General features: G+C 29.3%; 1 protein-coding gene across 1 annotated transcript; it reads left to right on the forward strand.

Annotated features, from left to right (window-relative positions):
- The first annotated feature begins 4,267 nt into the window (after positions 1 to 4,267).
- LOC122272216 (uncharacterized) lies at positions 4,268 to 14,383 on the forward strand. The gene is made up of 3 exons (XM_043055605.3): positions 4,268 to 4,505; positions 10,517 to 10,730; positions 13,109 to 14,383. Exons 2-3 carry the CDS (start codon positions 10,525 to 10,527, stop codon positions 13,398 to 13,400), a joined length of 498 nt encoding a protein of 165 aa, XP_042911539.1. The 5' UTR covers positions 4,268 to 4,505; positions 10,517 to 10,524; the 3' UTR covers positions 13,401 to 14,383.
- Positions 14,384 to 16,578: the final 2,195 nt, after the last annotated feature.

Genomic DNA, 16,578 nt, shown 5'->3' on the forward strand with positions numbered 1-16,578 from the left:
AGGTGCGTACATAATATTTGAACATCCCGTTTTATTAAGGTGCCCTGGGCAAGTGCTCTGTTCATAAGAAAATGAAGCCCTACAAATAAGTATTCAATATTACTCATTTCAAAATTTCTTACTAATTATTATTTCATAAAGTTACAGAAAAAATTATTTTTAAAACAGATAGAATTTATTGAAATAATAGGCTTTTCTTAATCATTCGAAATATAAGTCTAAGCGCAATTTTCTCATCATTAGAAACATAAGTTTCAGAGCATTTTTCTCATCATTAGAAACATTAGTCAAGGAGCATTTTTTTTATTAGAAACTTAAGTATAGAGGCATTTTTTTCATAATTAGAAACATAAGTCTAGAGGCATTTTTTTTCATAATTAGAAACATAAGTCTAGAGGCATTTTTTTTTCATAATTTGAAACATAAGTCTAGAGGCATTTTTTTTCATAATTAGAAACATAAGTCTAGAGGCATTTTTTTTCATAATTAGAAACATAAGTCTAGAAGCATTTTTTTTCATAATTAGAAACATAAGTCTAGAGGCATTTTTTTCATAATTAGAAACATAAGTCTGGAAGCATTTTTTTTCATAATTAGAAACATAAGTCTAGAAGCATTTTTTTTTTTCATAATTAGAAACATAAGTCGTAGAGCTTAGCACTGACCATCAACGTAAATAAAACATTTAATGCTTCAGGAAAACAATAAATTGTCGTAACACTAATTTGAAAAAGAGAAATTATGCTTGGAAAATTTTAAATTTGGATTAAAAGTTAAACATGGGAATACAAATAGTTTAAAAAAAATTCTTAATAGAGTTTCGAAGTTCAAGAATTTTGGCCACAGAAGGAAAACATAAACAAATTCCTGAAGATAAGAACACTTTTTAGCACATAAACTTATGTGTGTAATTAAATATTCTGAAGGCATAGTAGAAGTCGAATGGATAAATGAATTGGTAGTCAAAGATTCAGTGCAAGTAGAAGAAGCTAAGCTATTAAGCTATGTCATAAAAGATAAGATAAAGCTGCAACAACCTGGGACACCATCTGAATGTTTATGTGTGTGAGCTTATGTGTTCAATTTAAATCATATTATAATTCGATTATCTGTTTAGACTATGTTTATACGATGAATTGAAATGTAAAGTTTTTAATACTAAGTCACTTCTTTCATTAATCCTGAAATTCTTATAATTGAATTACAATAGATAATTGAATTAAAGTTTTTAAAAAAATAGGAGGGGAGGACTTCTGCGACTATCTTCATTAAGAGGTCTCCACACGCCCCATTTTGTATTTTAGGTTAAATTTTTGATTTGCGTTTTCTTGATAATTTTTGTTCTTTTTAAAAACTTTTCATGATTCATAACTATTTGGTAGAACAATACCTTTCAAGAAAGGTTACAAATAAAGAGGTCACTTTATTAGATTTGGAGATAACGTGTTTAGAATTTTCACGGAATATTCCTCAAAACTATAAATAAATAATATTTTTAAGTTTGCGATTTTAAATTAGTAATTTCAAAATATACGTTTGTTAGTAGTTTGTTGCAATTTAAATTGATTGCAGTTTAAAATTATAAAAGACAATTTCGATGATACGAAAAAATTTTTTGACGTTAATTGCTAGTTTTCTTAAATCGGAAATCTAAAAACAAACAATCGTATATTGTTCAACTACTCTTCAAAAACTGTTAATTGTAGCATCGAATCAGTATAATTTTGACAAAAAAAGAAAGAAAAAAAAAGTAAAAACTATTCTAAATAACGCACGCTTTATATCTCAAATTCTAATTGGGTGCCAGTCTCATATTTCTGGTGAAAGAGCATTCGACTTCGCCAACCTTCATTTATCAAGAGGTGCCTCTAGGTTAAAGCGAGTTAGCATGTCTTATATACTAGTAAATTGATGTTTAATATTTATAGTGGTAGTTACGTCACAATCCTCCTCCCAAAGAATTCTATCAGGGATGGAATTCGATGTATACCTCTATTTACCGTATTTGTTAAAGTCTAGAAGAGCGGTATTAAGTTAACCGGATTTTGAGCGTTAGCCGTGAGTGCTGTGTTAAGCTCACAGTTGTGTGTATCTGATAGCTCCCGTGTTGCTATTAACAGTCGAGTATATACAGGATCCCGCTGTGTGTAGATGTTACTGGGAAGCAACAAGGCGAGAAGAACGATGACGTAGTCACTTATAAATCTGAGTTATTTATCACGTTTTAACGCAATAAGATGAACATGTAGGAGTGTTTGATCCTTTTCCTGAAGCAATATTATGTGCATTTCTTAATAGAAAATAATTCAAAAAGGAATTTTTTTCTTTTAATTTTAAATCTTGATTCATTATATTCATAACTATTTTTAGTATCAAAAGAATAAACCTCATTCAAGTGAATAATTTATCATTTTCTAATATGTAATCATATATTAGGTTTAATCATATATTTGAAAATAAGAAATGATTCATTTTAATAAGGACACGAATACGAGACAAATAGAAATATGTAATATCATGGCAGAAAAGAGACGAGTAAAGAAATTATAATTTTATTGGCACATTCATAAACTTTTTATTTTAAGATTTAGGTTTTAAAGAATTCTTTCAGAATCGTATGATATACATTTAATTTCCAAGTGGAAATAATCTAAACATAAGCACTGCAATTATTTGCAAATGAACGATGCATATTATATTAAAGTGGGACAAAATAATTTAGCTAAGTAATAATTATAAAGTAATAATAATAAATAAATTATAAGTAATTTAGAAAAGTATGTCGATCCTTAAGATTGTAAAACTTTAAAATAGTATTTATTATTTTCAAAAATAGATAAAACTTTTTTTAATTTTAGTTGACTATTATAAAAAAGTAAAGTATTCCCGAATCTTATGTTTTTCTAACATATAAATTTAATGAGGACAATCTTTCTTATAAGATTCGTTAAAAATAATATCCCAAAATAGAGATTCTTCTAGAAAATTGTCAGTATAATATTCTGGGGCAGAAATTGTTCAGTAATTTAAAAAACTACGCACTGTAAAAGACAAGAAAATATTGAATATTTTATCGTATAATTATAAAGTATTTGTAAATCGAAGAATAAAAAAGAAACTTTGCTACATATTTAACTATAAAAATAAATACTTACGTAATGGACCCTAAAAGTTGGCAGTTACATTTTAAGTAATAATTTTTAACATTACCGGTTCCATTTTTGGCACTGTACAGTTAACATTTTAAAATGGTATTCGAAAATAGAATTTGATCTTTGTATACCAATTTTTTAATGCTATTAGCTCTTTCATCGCGACGAACGAGCTAACTCGTCTACCAGGAATATTCGCTTTGCTCTATTGTTGTATTAGTGAATATGGTTATTGATTGCAATTGATTTTCATTTTTTTAAATAAAATAAATAAGTTTTAAAGGATTTTTTTAAGAGATGTGGAAAAATTCTAAGCACGGCAAAGGCGCGTCATTGCCGCGATAAAAGTGTTAAGTGACCAGTAATATTTTAGAGCTCGGTACATACTCAAAATTAATTCTCGCTAATTCTGTACCTTGTTAATTAGCACTTTCGCGAGATTTCATCAACCTGATTAATAAAAATCTGTGTTTTTTCTTTTATTTCCCTTATCGAGTAATTAACTACTTAAAACCGAATATAGAAAATTTTCCTTTTTTAATTTCTGTCAAATTACAATAGTGTTGCAATGAACTCCCTGCCACCATCTTTCTTTTGTTTCTCAAAATAAAACTTGATTACGGTGTACTAACCTTTTAATGCCGTTAATTAAACTACCAATAATATTTTTGAGCACTTACTCAATATTAATTTCCGTTTATTGCGCTACCCTGTTAAGCAACACTTTAGCTGGATTTCAAAAAACTTCTTAATCGAAATATATGTTTTTTAGTTTTATTTCCCATATGCAGTAATTAAATACATCAACTGAATAGAGAAAAAAATTACATTTATATCAAATTATAATAATGTTGCAATAAAATTCCTGCTACTTTCTTCCTTTTTATCATAGAAATTATAAAAAAAAAAAACTATTTATACCGAAAAGTATCTTCAAACCACTATTGTCAATACATCATCTGTCTCCTTACTCTTCAGAGATCATAACACTGTGACGCCAACGGTTCCAGCCCATCTAATAAGAAAAATGTTCCATCCAGCCAAATTAAAAAGCAATAGCCATTTGAATGCAAAGGGCACCTCGCCAAGCGTGTTGAACTCCACTTACGAAAACAATGACTCATAGATCCAATTGAAGAATTGTAAAATATTCGTAGGTGTCTAAATCTGGACTATTCTTCTACATTTGACACAAAAACATAGATGAGTAGCGGGAAGTATCCTCCAATATGGAATATTGAAGGCCAGCCCTTGAAGTTGACAACAGAATGATTCCTCTCCATACTTAACTTAGGGTTTAACTGAAATTTTAGTACTCTTCTTTCGGACTTCTGAAGTATCTGCATCCTTAAAGTAAGTACTTTTTACAATAATTTTTCTTTTAGCTAATTAAAATTTATAAGTATTAAAATGTAATATTGGGCTATTTTTTCTACCAATTACGAATATTTACTATTTGCCGATTTTAAAAGCTTGTAACTATTTTTATAACAATATTTGAAGGTATATAATATTTTTTGTTAAAATAAGTCTTGATGACATTTACACTGCTCTAAATTTTGGAAACTTTTAGAATTTTAATGTTTTTTTATTTTAAGAAAAGTAAACACTGTCTGTTAACAGGCGCAATATATTGCTTTATGTTCCGTAACACCCATATTTTTATTTTTAATATTTTTTTTTAAACTTATGAAAGTTACTAAAAGTTGGAGTAAGAGTAATTAACTAATTTTAACCAAATTTTAAAAGTTTGATATGAGAACATTCTTAAACAGTGGAAGTGATCTGTAAATAATTATAACTACAGAATTGTATGGCCCTAACTATCTATGGTAGTACTTAATGTTTAAAACAAGGTCTTACAAAAATAAAAAAAATTTTAAGGGGTTCCAGCGTACAAAATGCATAGAAATTTGTAGTGTTTTTTATTTAAGAAATAATGCAACAATTGGGAAAAACTGAATTTCTATCTTATTTGAAATGCAAGAAGTTGGTTGGAAGAAAGACTTGGTTTTGTTTTTTCCTAACATTGAACTTCAAATGAAACTGCCAAGTCATGTCAAATGATACTGAATACAGTTAATCTTTATTCAGAGGAAATGAACTATAAAAAAAATCATGTTTCACTTAATTTAATAACGTAAAGTCACCGGGAAGGGCAGCAAATAATAATAGATAAATAAATAATCGATACTATTTTAGGTTTATTAACTGTGTTGGTATACGCCCTTTAGTTTTGTGCATGATTTCGTAGTTTAGTTCAGTACTATTTCATTATTTTCTTTATTCATTCACCTCGTACGAAAAAACGAATATTCAGCTAGTAGGACATAATTGTAAAATGCACAAATTTAAAAACGGAACACTTTAATAACTTTTTGTGTAAAAATCATATTTTCACGTTCTATTATGCAATTTTTAGGTTTATAGATGCTAATTAATTGGAACAGATGTTATTTTAAGCCATGAAATTAAAAACGACGTATTTCTCTGAATAAACATACTTTTTTACACTGACTTGATATATTGTCCCTTAAAATATGGGGGAGAAGGTTAGTAGACCCAATTTGAAAAAATGTGGCTCAATAGTCAAACAGTTGGACCTCTTAATGTTAATTTAACTTTTTGCGTGTTTCCAACTTAAGTATGCAACTATTATTAACTAACTATTACACACTCCTGGCTAAATGATTGTGATAGTATCTTTCATACTGTAGCTTCCCTCTTAGTTATAGATTTAAGTCCATTCCTATCCGTAAAATAAAGATATGTTTACTCAGATTGCCCGTATGCATGCCAAGCGCATGACAAATAGTCCTGTTATAAATTTTATGAAATACGAGAAAGGATTACATTTGTCTTTAAAAAAATAATAAAATTTATTTCTGAAAAGGTTACTGTTGTTAAAAAAATGTCAAAAAATAATACGATACAATATAAGAATATGAGGCGAAAGCGAGGAAGGAAGAGCTTTTGGATCGAATATTCACAATTCTTATATTCAATTCAAGACTATTCAGGACTCTGCTTTTTTTTAAATTTATTTATTTATTTATTTTTTATAACCGTCGCTGAACAGCAGACCCAATTTTATTGGTTTACGACTACTAATGTTCAACTCCGTAGCCTAGTAATTTTGAACCCAATTCAGAAGACAAGGTAACTCCTGGATCCAGTTTTGGGAGAAATTTGCTTTCGTGGAGAACTTTTTGATGGAGCCAACACGCATTTGCGTTACATGGAGAGGAATACCAAGAGAACCTCCCACGGTTAGCCTGAAGGCAAGGAGACTCTAACCCAAGATCCGTCTACCACTGAGGATATTTTGCGTCAGCACTGTGGTCGATGCAAGCTGGATGCTGAATTCGCATCGACTGGGATTCGAACCTGGTTCGCCTCATTAGAAAGCGAACACTCTATCCCCTAAGCCGAGAGAGAAGTTCATGCTCTCTTTTTGAGGTTCGACCCCGAAGGATTTTAGTTCAAGCCCGAGATACATAGGATTACAGAGTTCGCTCGTAACCGAGGTATAAAAGGCCAAAAGCAAAAGCTTGGAAAAGAAGTAGCAGATTGTTGAAGTTTTTATGCCTTATAAATTTTATATTTAGTAACTGAAGCAAATGTTTGCTGAAAAGTAGCTTATAAAAAAAATTTAAGAGTCCGAAAACTTGTTTTAGTAAACGAACCCATCTCTTCTCTAGAAGAACATAAGAGCAATATTAGCTCAGCTAATTGTTCACGCAATTTCTTGGCAAATCAGTGCTCGCCGTCCAAGTTATGGCTTACGAATGTGAATGGTTTCGGGCCACGAGCTTCCCTCCTGAACCACAATATAAAATATTTGGCAGTTCTATTGGTAGTATAAAAATAAAACATACCACAAAGTAATATTCGTACAGTATTTTAGTCAAATTTCAAGTTTTGATAGTTAATTGCAATTTTTTATTTCACATGACGAGCATGCACGTCATATACACTGCAATAGAAATTCGATCGGCCGCCTATGCGCGATAAACGGGAGCTTAGCTGCACTCTCAGAAATAAAATTCCCACTTTCGACGATTCAGCAACCCTTTAGCTGTATCTCGTTAATTTCGAGAATCATTTTGTCACGAAACCACATGATTTGTGACAAAACGCGAAATGTCAAATATATGACGAAAATGTTTCCTCTACTCCGAACCTCATCACAGCTGTTTGAGATTGTTTACTAGAATGACGATACTAGAATAAAGACTAGCCGATTGGAAAAAAAAATTGGCGAATTAAGTCAAGTCAAACAGTCTCTATGGTGATCAAGAAGTTGGCCTCGTACCATACCAGGAGGATCCCGGATTTGAATCTGGATTCGGGCACCTGTGTAATTTATCCCTCTATATTATCTAACCTTCTTGTGTTGTCTGGAAGACATTTGATCCACCTAATGGTGCTCACGAAGAAGTGATTAATAGAAAATTTAGATGAACACATTTTTTTTGGAAAAAAAAATAGAATGACAAAATATATCGTTAATTATGATGAAAGTCGTTTCCTCGAAGAAGTAAGGAGAGTTATTTCTTCACTTTGACGAATCTTTTGCTCGGAGCATATACCAGTAAATGGTTTCGCCAAAAACAAAGAAAGTTTTGTCAAATGTGAGGATCCATTTTTAATAATGTGGATAAAATGCTTCGATTTAATTTTCGCAGTAAAATGTTGATCTTTTTTTATTTGTACAGAACAAATTTGCCCACTTATTTCTTTTCATATTGGAAATAAAATCATTTTAAGGTACATGTTTATACAGAACAAAACAGAATAATTCCTCAAATTTTTTTTTTATTTTTCAGAATAAAATTAAAAAATATCTTACAGTATTACTTTTTACAGAGACATCACTATATTGGACCTAAAAACATCCTTTCCTCAAGGATCCTTTAGCTTCATTATTTGAACCGGAATTAATTATCGGTGATCCGAAATGGTACTGATTTAAATTAGCGTGAATAAGAGAGACTCCATTTTAAGAAAATTTGACCTAAAAAAAGTTCGTTTTTATTCAAATTTGCATTTGCGTGGGTGCCATACTCACAATGTCCGAACAAAAAAAGTCATTCAGAAAATTAAATAACCTTAAGTTGAAATTTCTTTATGAAGAACTTACAATAGAATTTCAAAAAAAAAAAAAATTATATGCAAATCAATCTAATTGTGTCTATTGTCAATATCTAATATCAATTCAATCTGTTTCGAATTAAGATAGCATATTTAAAAATGATAATACTTGCCAAAAAGTAGATGTGTGTCAAGATGAAGGTTGAAAGACCTTATTTTCTAATCTAAGTTTTTTAAGCAAACTAATTTCTTTTGCTGCTTTTAAGAAAAATTTATGATTAAAAAAAATGGAATTTAATCGAATTTTTCTACTGTAATTTTTCATTATTGTTATAGTGATTAAGATCTCCTTTCTTGTTATTAACGGTTCCGTTAATTTCATTTCCATTTATGATAAACTAGACTAGCTTATTGATGGTAAATACATACTTGGTCATTTTTTCCTTCATATGGCATTCCTTATAAATGTTTTAAATAATTTTTTCTGTATTTAGATTTGCATTTTTTATTAATTTTGAATGATTTTTATTATAAGACCATTTTGCTTGTGGATTAACTGTTTTCCTCACAAATTAATTTCGCATTAATTTTCTTTTTAAGGACTTCAAATTAAAATTTTTAAAACACCCTAAGCAACTGTTGATTTAAAGACTTCACAAAAACATTTAATAATACAATGCAATTCTGATGTGCTCTAAGATAGTTACTTCTAATTCTAATATTATGTGGTATTTTTTTACATTTTACTTTTCTCATAAACTGCATATTTATTTTAATTTCTACATTTTTCATTCAATTTACAAATACAAAGTAAGATTTATTAGTTTTTTTTAAAGATTTTTTATAAAAAAATTTTCTAAAACTTAAAGGCATTATTTTAAATTTTAAAATCTTTTTTGACGGATGTTAAAAGCGTTTCGCATTTTTTCCAATATTTTTTAAAGCTCTAAAATTCTAGCTCTGATGTTAATAACTAGATTATGTCTATTTGTTTGTGGTTTTTAAAATTAATATCATTGTTTTTTTTATCATTATAAAAGCTACCACAAAATATAATACTTTTTTTCCTACAATTTAACTAACGTGTAGAAATAATTAATTTAAATTGTTATTAAATCAAGAAATTTAATAATGTAAACACAGTGAATGTATGTTGCTTCAAGCTTTTGGAAGTTGCTATTCTCCAGAATAATTTTTGATCTAATGGTAGGATTTTTGCGCAAAAAGACTCAATCTTATTGGTTTCAGGAGTTAACTTTAAATGTATTTCAAGAAGTTAAAAGTCTAGATTAAGCCCCTATTTTTCTAATCTAAATATTGTCAGTTTTTTATTAAAAAAACATTTATTAAAGAAAATTTTAATAAAAGTTTAAGATTTAAAAAAATAAATAATAATAGAATTTTTGCACGAGTTTTTTCTTTATTTTTATAATTATTTCAATATTCTTTTATGCATCCCTAATATGTTAATTTAACTGTAGAAAGTAATTTCATAAACATAAATGGGAAGGGAAAAAGAGGATCTTAATTTGCTAGCTGCGTTTTCTGCTATCGCTGTTTTTTATTATTATTATTAATAAAGCTGTCATATTATTATTAATGATTTTTCAATGGTTCAATTAACTTATAGAATTAATTAATTTAAAATTTACCATTAAATCATGAAATTTACCTATGATAACATAATGTATGTTACATGAAACTTTTGGAGGTCACTAACTTCTAGAATAATTGCTAACATTTGTATATTACAATTTAAAGTTTAGAAAAAATTGAGTTCACATAAATCTAGAGTAAACCATAAATGAAATATTATGAATTTAAGTGCTGGATTTTTTTTCTTCAAATTATCAAAGTGCAAATAAATTATGGCAAGATTACGCATTTGGAAAGTAAACCTAAATTAATTTTTTCGCATTCTGATCTTTGGAAAACATTTTTTAAGCATTTAAAACGTCATGGTTTTTCTCTAGGTTCACTTTTTTTAACTTCAAATTACTTAGGTAGATGGAAAAGAATTGTTTTTAAGAATTTCTCCCCCGTAGTGGCGTCTTCTTAAGAGAGACCGAAACACATTTCTGGAGAGTTTTGAGAATTGCATTAAATCTGTTTCTGTTATTGAACCGTATAATTGCAAAAACCGCGTACTCTTAAAAGAAGTGTTTTATTTAAACTCTGTGCTTTTATTAATGAATTTATATCAAGTCTTAGAGATTTCCTGCAAAATTTTCTGACATTGAATAAATTAAGATTGTCTTGCTCTTTTACAGATACCAAAATGCATCCAAAATTTATGAAATGTCTGAACATCATGTTGCTGTTGCTGGGATTTTTAATACCAGAAATTATGGGAGTTCATTTCATGACAAAAGAAATTGCTTTAGCCGCTATAATAGGTGGACTTTTGAAACCACGATTTGTTCCACTACCTATTCCTATTCCACTCCCTATTACCTTTAGCAAGCACGTGCGAAAACCCTATCCGTAAGTAAATTTCATACTTTAATTTAAAGTACTTGGGGGAAATATAATAATAAGCCACACATTCCAGTGTTTAAGTTTTGAGTGAAACAGTTTCTTCTTATTTTTTTTTCTACAGATTTCCGGAATTTCTATTAGATGACTGCTTAATGCTTACATCTTATTGCTTACAAGGAAATCTAGGTGTTTTTCACCCAAATTGCTCCTCTAAACAATTTGAAAATGTGACTTATCATTGTATAGCACCATGACTTTTATTTACATTCCATTTTGTATATGTAGCACCACACTTGACTCTTTAATTCAGTGCTCGTTCACAAAAAGTGTTTTATATATGAATAACACCCATATGGACGAAGTGGTAGTACACATTTGCTTATACCAAGATGATATCTCTTTTTGCTAATTGGGTATACTATAGCCTACGTCACAGGTTGTGTTATTCCTACTAAATTTAACCCATAAACGGCATTTTCTGCGATCCTAACTTCAAGCCACAAATAAACAAACGAAGTGTTTGATTGTTTAAATAGCTGCTCACCAGATTTTATTGCATTATAAAGAAAAGTAATTGATATTCGATTTTTGATTAATAATTGATTTATGTGGATAGTGGAATTTATGTGGATAGTGGCATAGAATTTAGCATTGCGTCATGGTAAATGTTATTCCTACTAAGTGGAAGTAGTTGCGTTTTTTTTATATTATAACCAATTACCATTTTTGCTTTAAAAAGCACAGTATTTTGACTTCAGGTACAATACATTCATATTGTAATAAATAACGGTTGGCAAAGCTAACTTGTTTCTGCAAAATAAATCTTTATAATGAAACACCTGAGCTGCTACCAATTTTTCTTTGAAAAGTGTATGTTAATCCTAAATGTGTTAAGCAGCCTTTCTAGCCAAGCGGAATCGTCGTTCGATCAAATAATCTTTATCGTGGAATTAACGGGTTCGAGTCCTGGATCTAAGCCTGGATGTAACTCTGTATATATCGTTGTGTTGCTGTTATGATATCGATTCTTCAACTTGACAAGGGCTTGCTTATAAGCTGTCTTTGTAATGAGCATACAAACCTTCATACGAATGTGCAACAATGAATGAGTAAACAAGTAGATTAATAACAAGCTTCCTTTTTTTAAATGAAAAATAATAAATTTAGATGAAAGGATAAAATTTGTTTGTATAGCAATACTCATTAATAGCAATACTTTTTAATTTAAATATACTAAAATACCAAGAAATATAAATAAGTAACTTAAAGATTCTAATTGGATCTGTAAGCATAGAATTCGATATTTTTTTTCAGATTTTAAATAGTAGCACAGATAATAAAATACTTATTTTATTACTTATTACATTAATATTCTACAGCTCTTTTGAGAGTAGTTTTAAAACCACTGCAATACATAAAAAATCGCACGTTATAGGGTTAGGAAAAAAGAACGGAGACTAAAGTAAAACCATGGTATGTCCCACAGTGGGTTGGTCGTAAGACATGGTTCCCAGTAGTTCTCGGAATGCCCACTGGCTGTGGTCAGTGAGCGACTGGATGACCACTTCGATCAGTCTGTGAAAGAGTAAAGAGTGCGCGGTATCGTTCCTCGTGAAACTCTTCGAACGTAAAGTGCACGACTTCGCATGTAGTTCGTCTGGCTACCAAAGTAGGAAGCCATCTCCTCTGCAGAGGATCAAAATTGTTATGACACATCTTGGGATCATCTTTAGGGATGTTTCCCTAATAGCCCATTGTACAGCTCTAGAGTGATGTAAATTTAGTACAACTAAAACTGTAATATTCAGACAAATGATTCCAGGTTAGTTTTTTCTGTTAATTTTGAAATATTTCACACATCTGGTTTTGCATAGAAATTCAGAGGAAAAAAAATTAAAACTTGACATTTGTTGAGCAACTTTGGAAAATAAAATAACAATTCTTGATGTTTGTAATAATCAAATTGCTTGCTCAAATACACACTGTAGAAGAGCTGTTCTACAAATTCTTGGAATCAACTGTATTTTTTTCTGATCCTTATTCGATGCAATCTCGCCTGATGTTTGCGCTGCATAAATAATCCTAAGAAGAATAAATAGATTTTAAATAAATAATCGCAAGAAACTGTCCAAGATTAAAAGCTTTATTCGCTTCAAAAATACATTACTTCAAAAATACGTTACTTCAAAAATGCCTTACTTTTTATGAATTTTTGAAGCTTACTTTTTATATATTTACTTTTTATGTATTTTGAATTTAAAATAAGTTACTTAAAAAATACGTTGCCTTTTATGTATTTTTGAAACCAATGAAGATTTTAATCAGGTAACAAGTCAGTACTTTATTAAAGCATAATCCTAAAAACTGTAAATCTCTGTTTTCAGCGTTCATCCATACGGCTATTCAGCATATGGTCATCAAGGTGACCAGTTCTGGCAACAGGCATCCTATGACTACCCAACATATGACTCGAAAGCTTCTGGTACTCATGCACTGGCAGAACTTCAATCAGCATCTGAAAACATCGACAGCATCCTGAAACAGCTGAGTCTCAGTTCTTCCGATATTGTTAAGGACAGTGAATCCGTGTTTGTACCGTCTGTACACAACAGTATTGAAGAATACAATACCGTGGACGATTACACGAATTTCAGTGAAGACTGGTGGCGGAAATGATTGAAAGAACATTTTAAGATAATTCAAAGCGTGATGCATTGCGGGACACATCATGCTTTGGAATAAAATCATTGAATCATTGACTTCAAAAATTGTTGAATAAAATAAGATTCAAAACGAAGAACTGGAAAGTAAATGGTAACATTACCGCCATCGTTAGTTACTTTCGTGGATATTGTGCGAAATTACATTCATTAATTACAAAAGTTCTACCATAATTTCACACAACTACAATGAAAAGTGGCAACTGGCTCAAAAAGTCTGATGTTTTTAATTTAATTATTAACAGGATGTTTCGTAACCACCACCCTTACTTTGCAAATTTTGGAATCGTTGTTAAAATGCGCCCATCAGAAATCACACATTAGAGAGAGAGGGAGAAACAAAAACGTTATTAAAATCGCTCCAGTTCGAAGATTTCAAATCTGCAATAAGATTCTCTCTTCAAACTACAGCTATTTTTTTAAATGACCTATCTAGTCTAGTCTTATAGTTTATTTCTTGCCTAAATGTAATAGTTTAAAAACGTTAAACACAAGTTCGAAACCTGTTATTTAAATGTCTGTTTAAACTTTGAATTTTTGATAATCGCCTTCAGGACTCTTCTTTTTTTTCTTCCGGGAATCAATGAAGTTTTTGTGCTTATAGTTTCAATAGTGATTCGTTATATTTAGACAGCGTTTTCTTTGCTGATTTAAATATTTCTTAACATATATATTAAGGGTGGTAATTACGGAACACTAATTGTAATTACGAAGATTACTGTAATTATAATTTATCAACTTTGGTTATTCATTTATCAAGTATCAGTCTCAACTTCAATCTTTATCACACGCCAGCTCACCTGCCATTAGATTGCTTCATATTCTTATTAGTTTAGTAATATATACATAATGGGTTATATACTCATTGGTTTCATGTGCTTAATAAATATTTTTAGACTTATGTTTACGTATTTTTCATTTTTAATCAAAATAAATTTAAAAAAACAAATGCATTCAGTTTCCCAATGTTATATCATTTATTTCAATGCTTTAAACATTATTGATCAATTTTTGCCGTTTTTGGAATATATGAAATAAATATTTCGTTTTGCAGACACCAGCAAATTTATATTTTTTTAATAAGAATTCTGAAATTTCCCATGATGGAATTTCACAATATTCGTTCAAGTGGTTTTCTTCATAAAATTATGACAAAAAATGCATTTAATGTACCACTATAACGAGAATCAAAGCATAACTACAGCCGGTCATAAAATAAAAATTTAATATGTGTTGAATATTTGTCTGTGGCGTAGCTACCACTCCAAATATTAAATACCAAATCACTAGTATATAAGACATGGTAACTCGATTCTATTTTGAGGTACCTTTTGATAGATGAAGGTTGGCATAGTCGATAAAGATAAATTCCCCTCATTGGTGACCCAGACGTGATATGAACTCGTCAATATTGATGGATGATCCAAATTAAACAATTGATTTGCTTAAAAATATACTGCTCAAAGAAGAAGAAGAAAAATATCCGGTAGAGTAAGTAAAGTCTTCCGATAATAAACAAAACTGAAAAAAATGAGCAAAATGCAATACCGTAAACCGGGGCGAGTCTACCCATTTTAGTTTTATTTAATTTTCACTATTTTAAATTGCAAGTAAAATTTTTTTTACCGACGGAAGATTTGTTCAGACTCCAAGGAAGATGGCGCTGTAGTAGCTTGATCCGTTTTTATTTATTTGGTGTCTTTTTAACCGACCTGTTCAAACGTCTTTTGAGAGATTTGTATTGAAAATCAGCAAACTTTTAGTTGGTGCTCCGTAAGTATATTATTATTATTACTATTTTCACTTTGGTTAAGTGATAAACTTATCTAAGACTAAGATTACATTAATTTTATACGAAAAAAAACAAAAATAATGTAAGTTTTGCTGTTGTAAACAAAAAGCCAGAATTCGCGGGGCGAGTCTACCCATTCGTATTTAGTTTTAATGAAGCATAATAATATAATTTAGAACTTTGTTTATATTAAAATTAAGTCATTTTAAATGAATTTGAGTATATTATTTTAATTCTGCATTGATAAATTTATCATTAATAAGAAAAATTATAGGTTAAATATAAATGTAAATATAAAATATGTTTATTTTACCTATTTTTTCAATTTTTATATTATAAAATTAACTTTTTTTATTTAATGCAAGTTAAATAAATTATTATTTATTATTACAGATGGTTCGAAATTACATTCGCAAAACAAATGGATTTAAATGTTACAAAAAAATGCCATGATTTTGTTAATAATCTTTAATTATTATTATTTATTAATTATTTAATTGTAAATTTATATTAATTTTAATTTATTTTTATCAACAATAATCAGAAAAAAAAATGTTATTTTATAATGTTAATAATTATAAAAACAAAACTGTGATCAAAATGTGAAAATCGATCAAATACTCAATGTGTGTTATTTTATGAATAAAAAAATGGAATATATAATAAAGTTATGAATTTTACTTCATAAATATCCTATATAGTAACTAAAATAACAATTTCATAGTAAAATTTGATTATTTACAATGTTAACATTCATTTTAGTAGAATGGGAAGACTCGCCCCATACGAGAGATTTGTCAGCAGTTCCATAAAAATATACAGTAACAGCGTAACTGATAATATTTTCTAAAATCGATTTCAGAGCTTTAAAGAGGGATAAATAGCGATTCCGAAACACCTATTAAAAGCCTTTTTTCTTTAATATTTACAAAAGTTTGACCACTTGAAAGTTGACAAACTGAAAAAATGGGTAGACTCGCCCCGGTTTACGGTATGCTATAATCAACAACAACAACAAAAAAAAAAGAGAAAAATGCTATAAAATAAAGAAAAATATATTGAGCAAAATTGATATAAATAAATAAACAGCATGATTCAACTAGTGGTATCTGTACATCGAATTCTATCACAGATAAAATTCTGGAAGGGGAGTAACAACCACTACAAATATTAAATACCATATCACTAGTATATAAGACATGTTAACTCGATTATATCATAAGGGACCTTTTGATAGACGAAGGTTGGCATAGTATTAAATTAAATCCCCTCATGTTCATTGTGATGAACAAAAGGGACCTTCAAATGAAACAACCCAGAGAGTGACCCTGGATGGCAATTG

This window comes from Parasteatoda tepidariorum, chromosome 2, assembly GCF_982258835.1.
Source record: "Parasteatoda tepidariorum strain Cologne lab strain chromosome 2, Ptep-v5.0, whole genome shotgun sequence".
In the NCBI taxonomy this organism is placed as follows: Eukaryota; Metazoa; Arthropoda; class Arachnida; order Araneae; family Theridiidae; genus Parasteatoda; species Parasteatoda tepidariorum.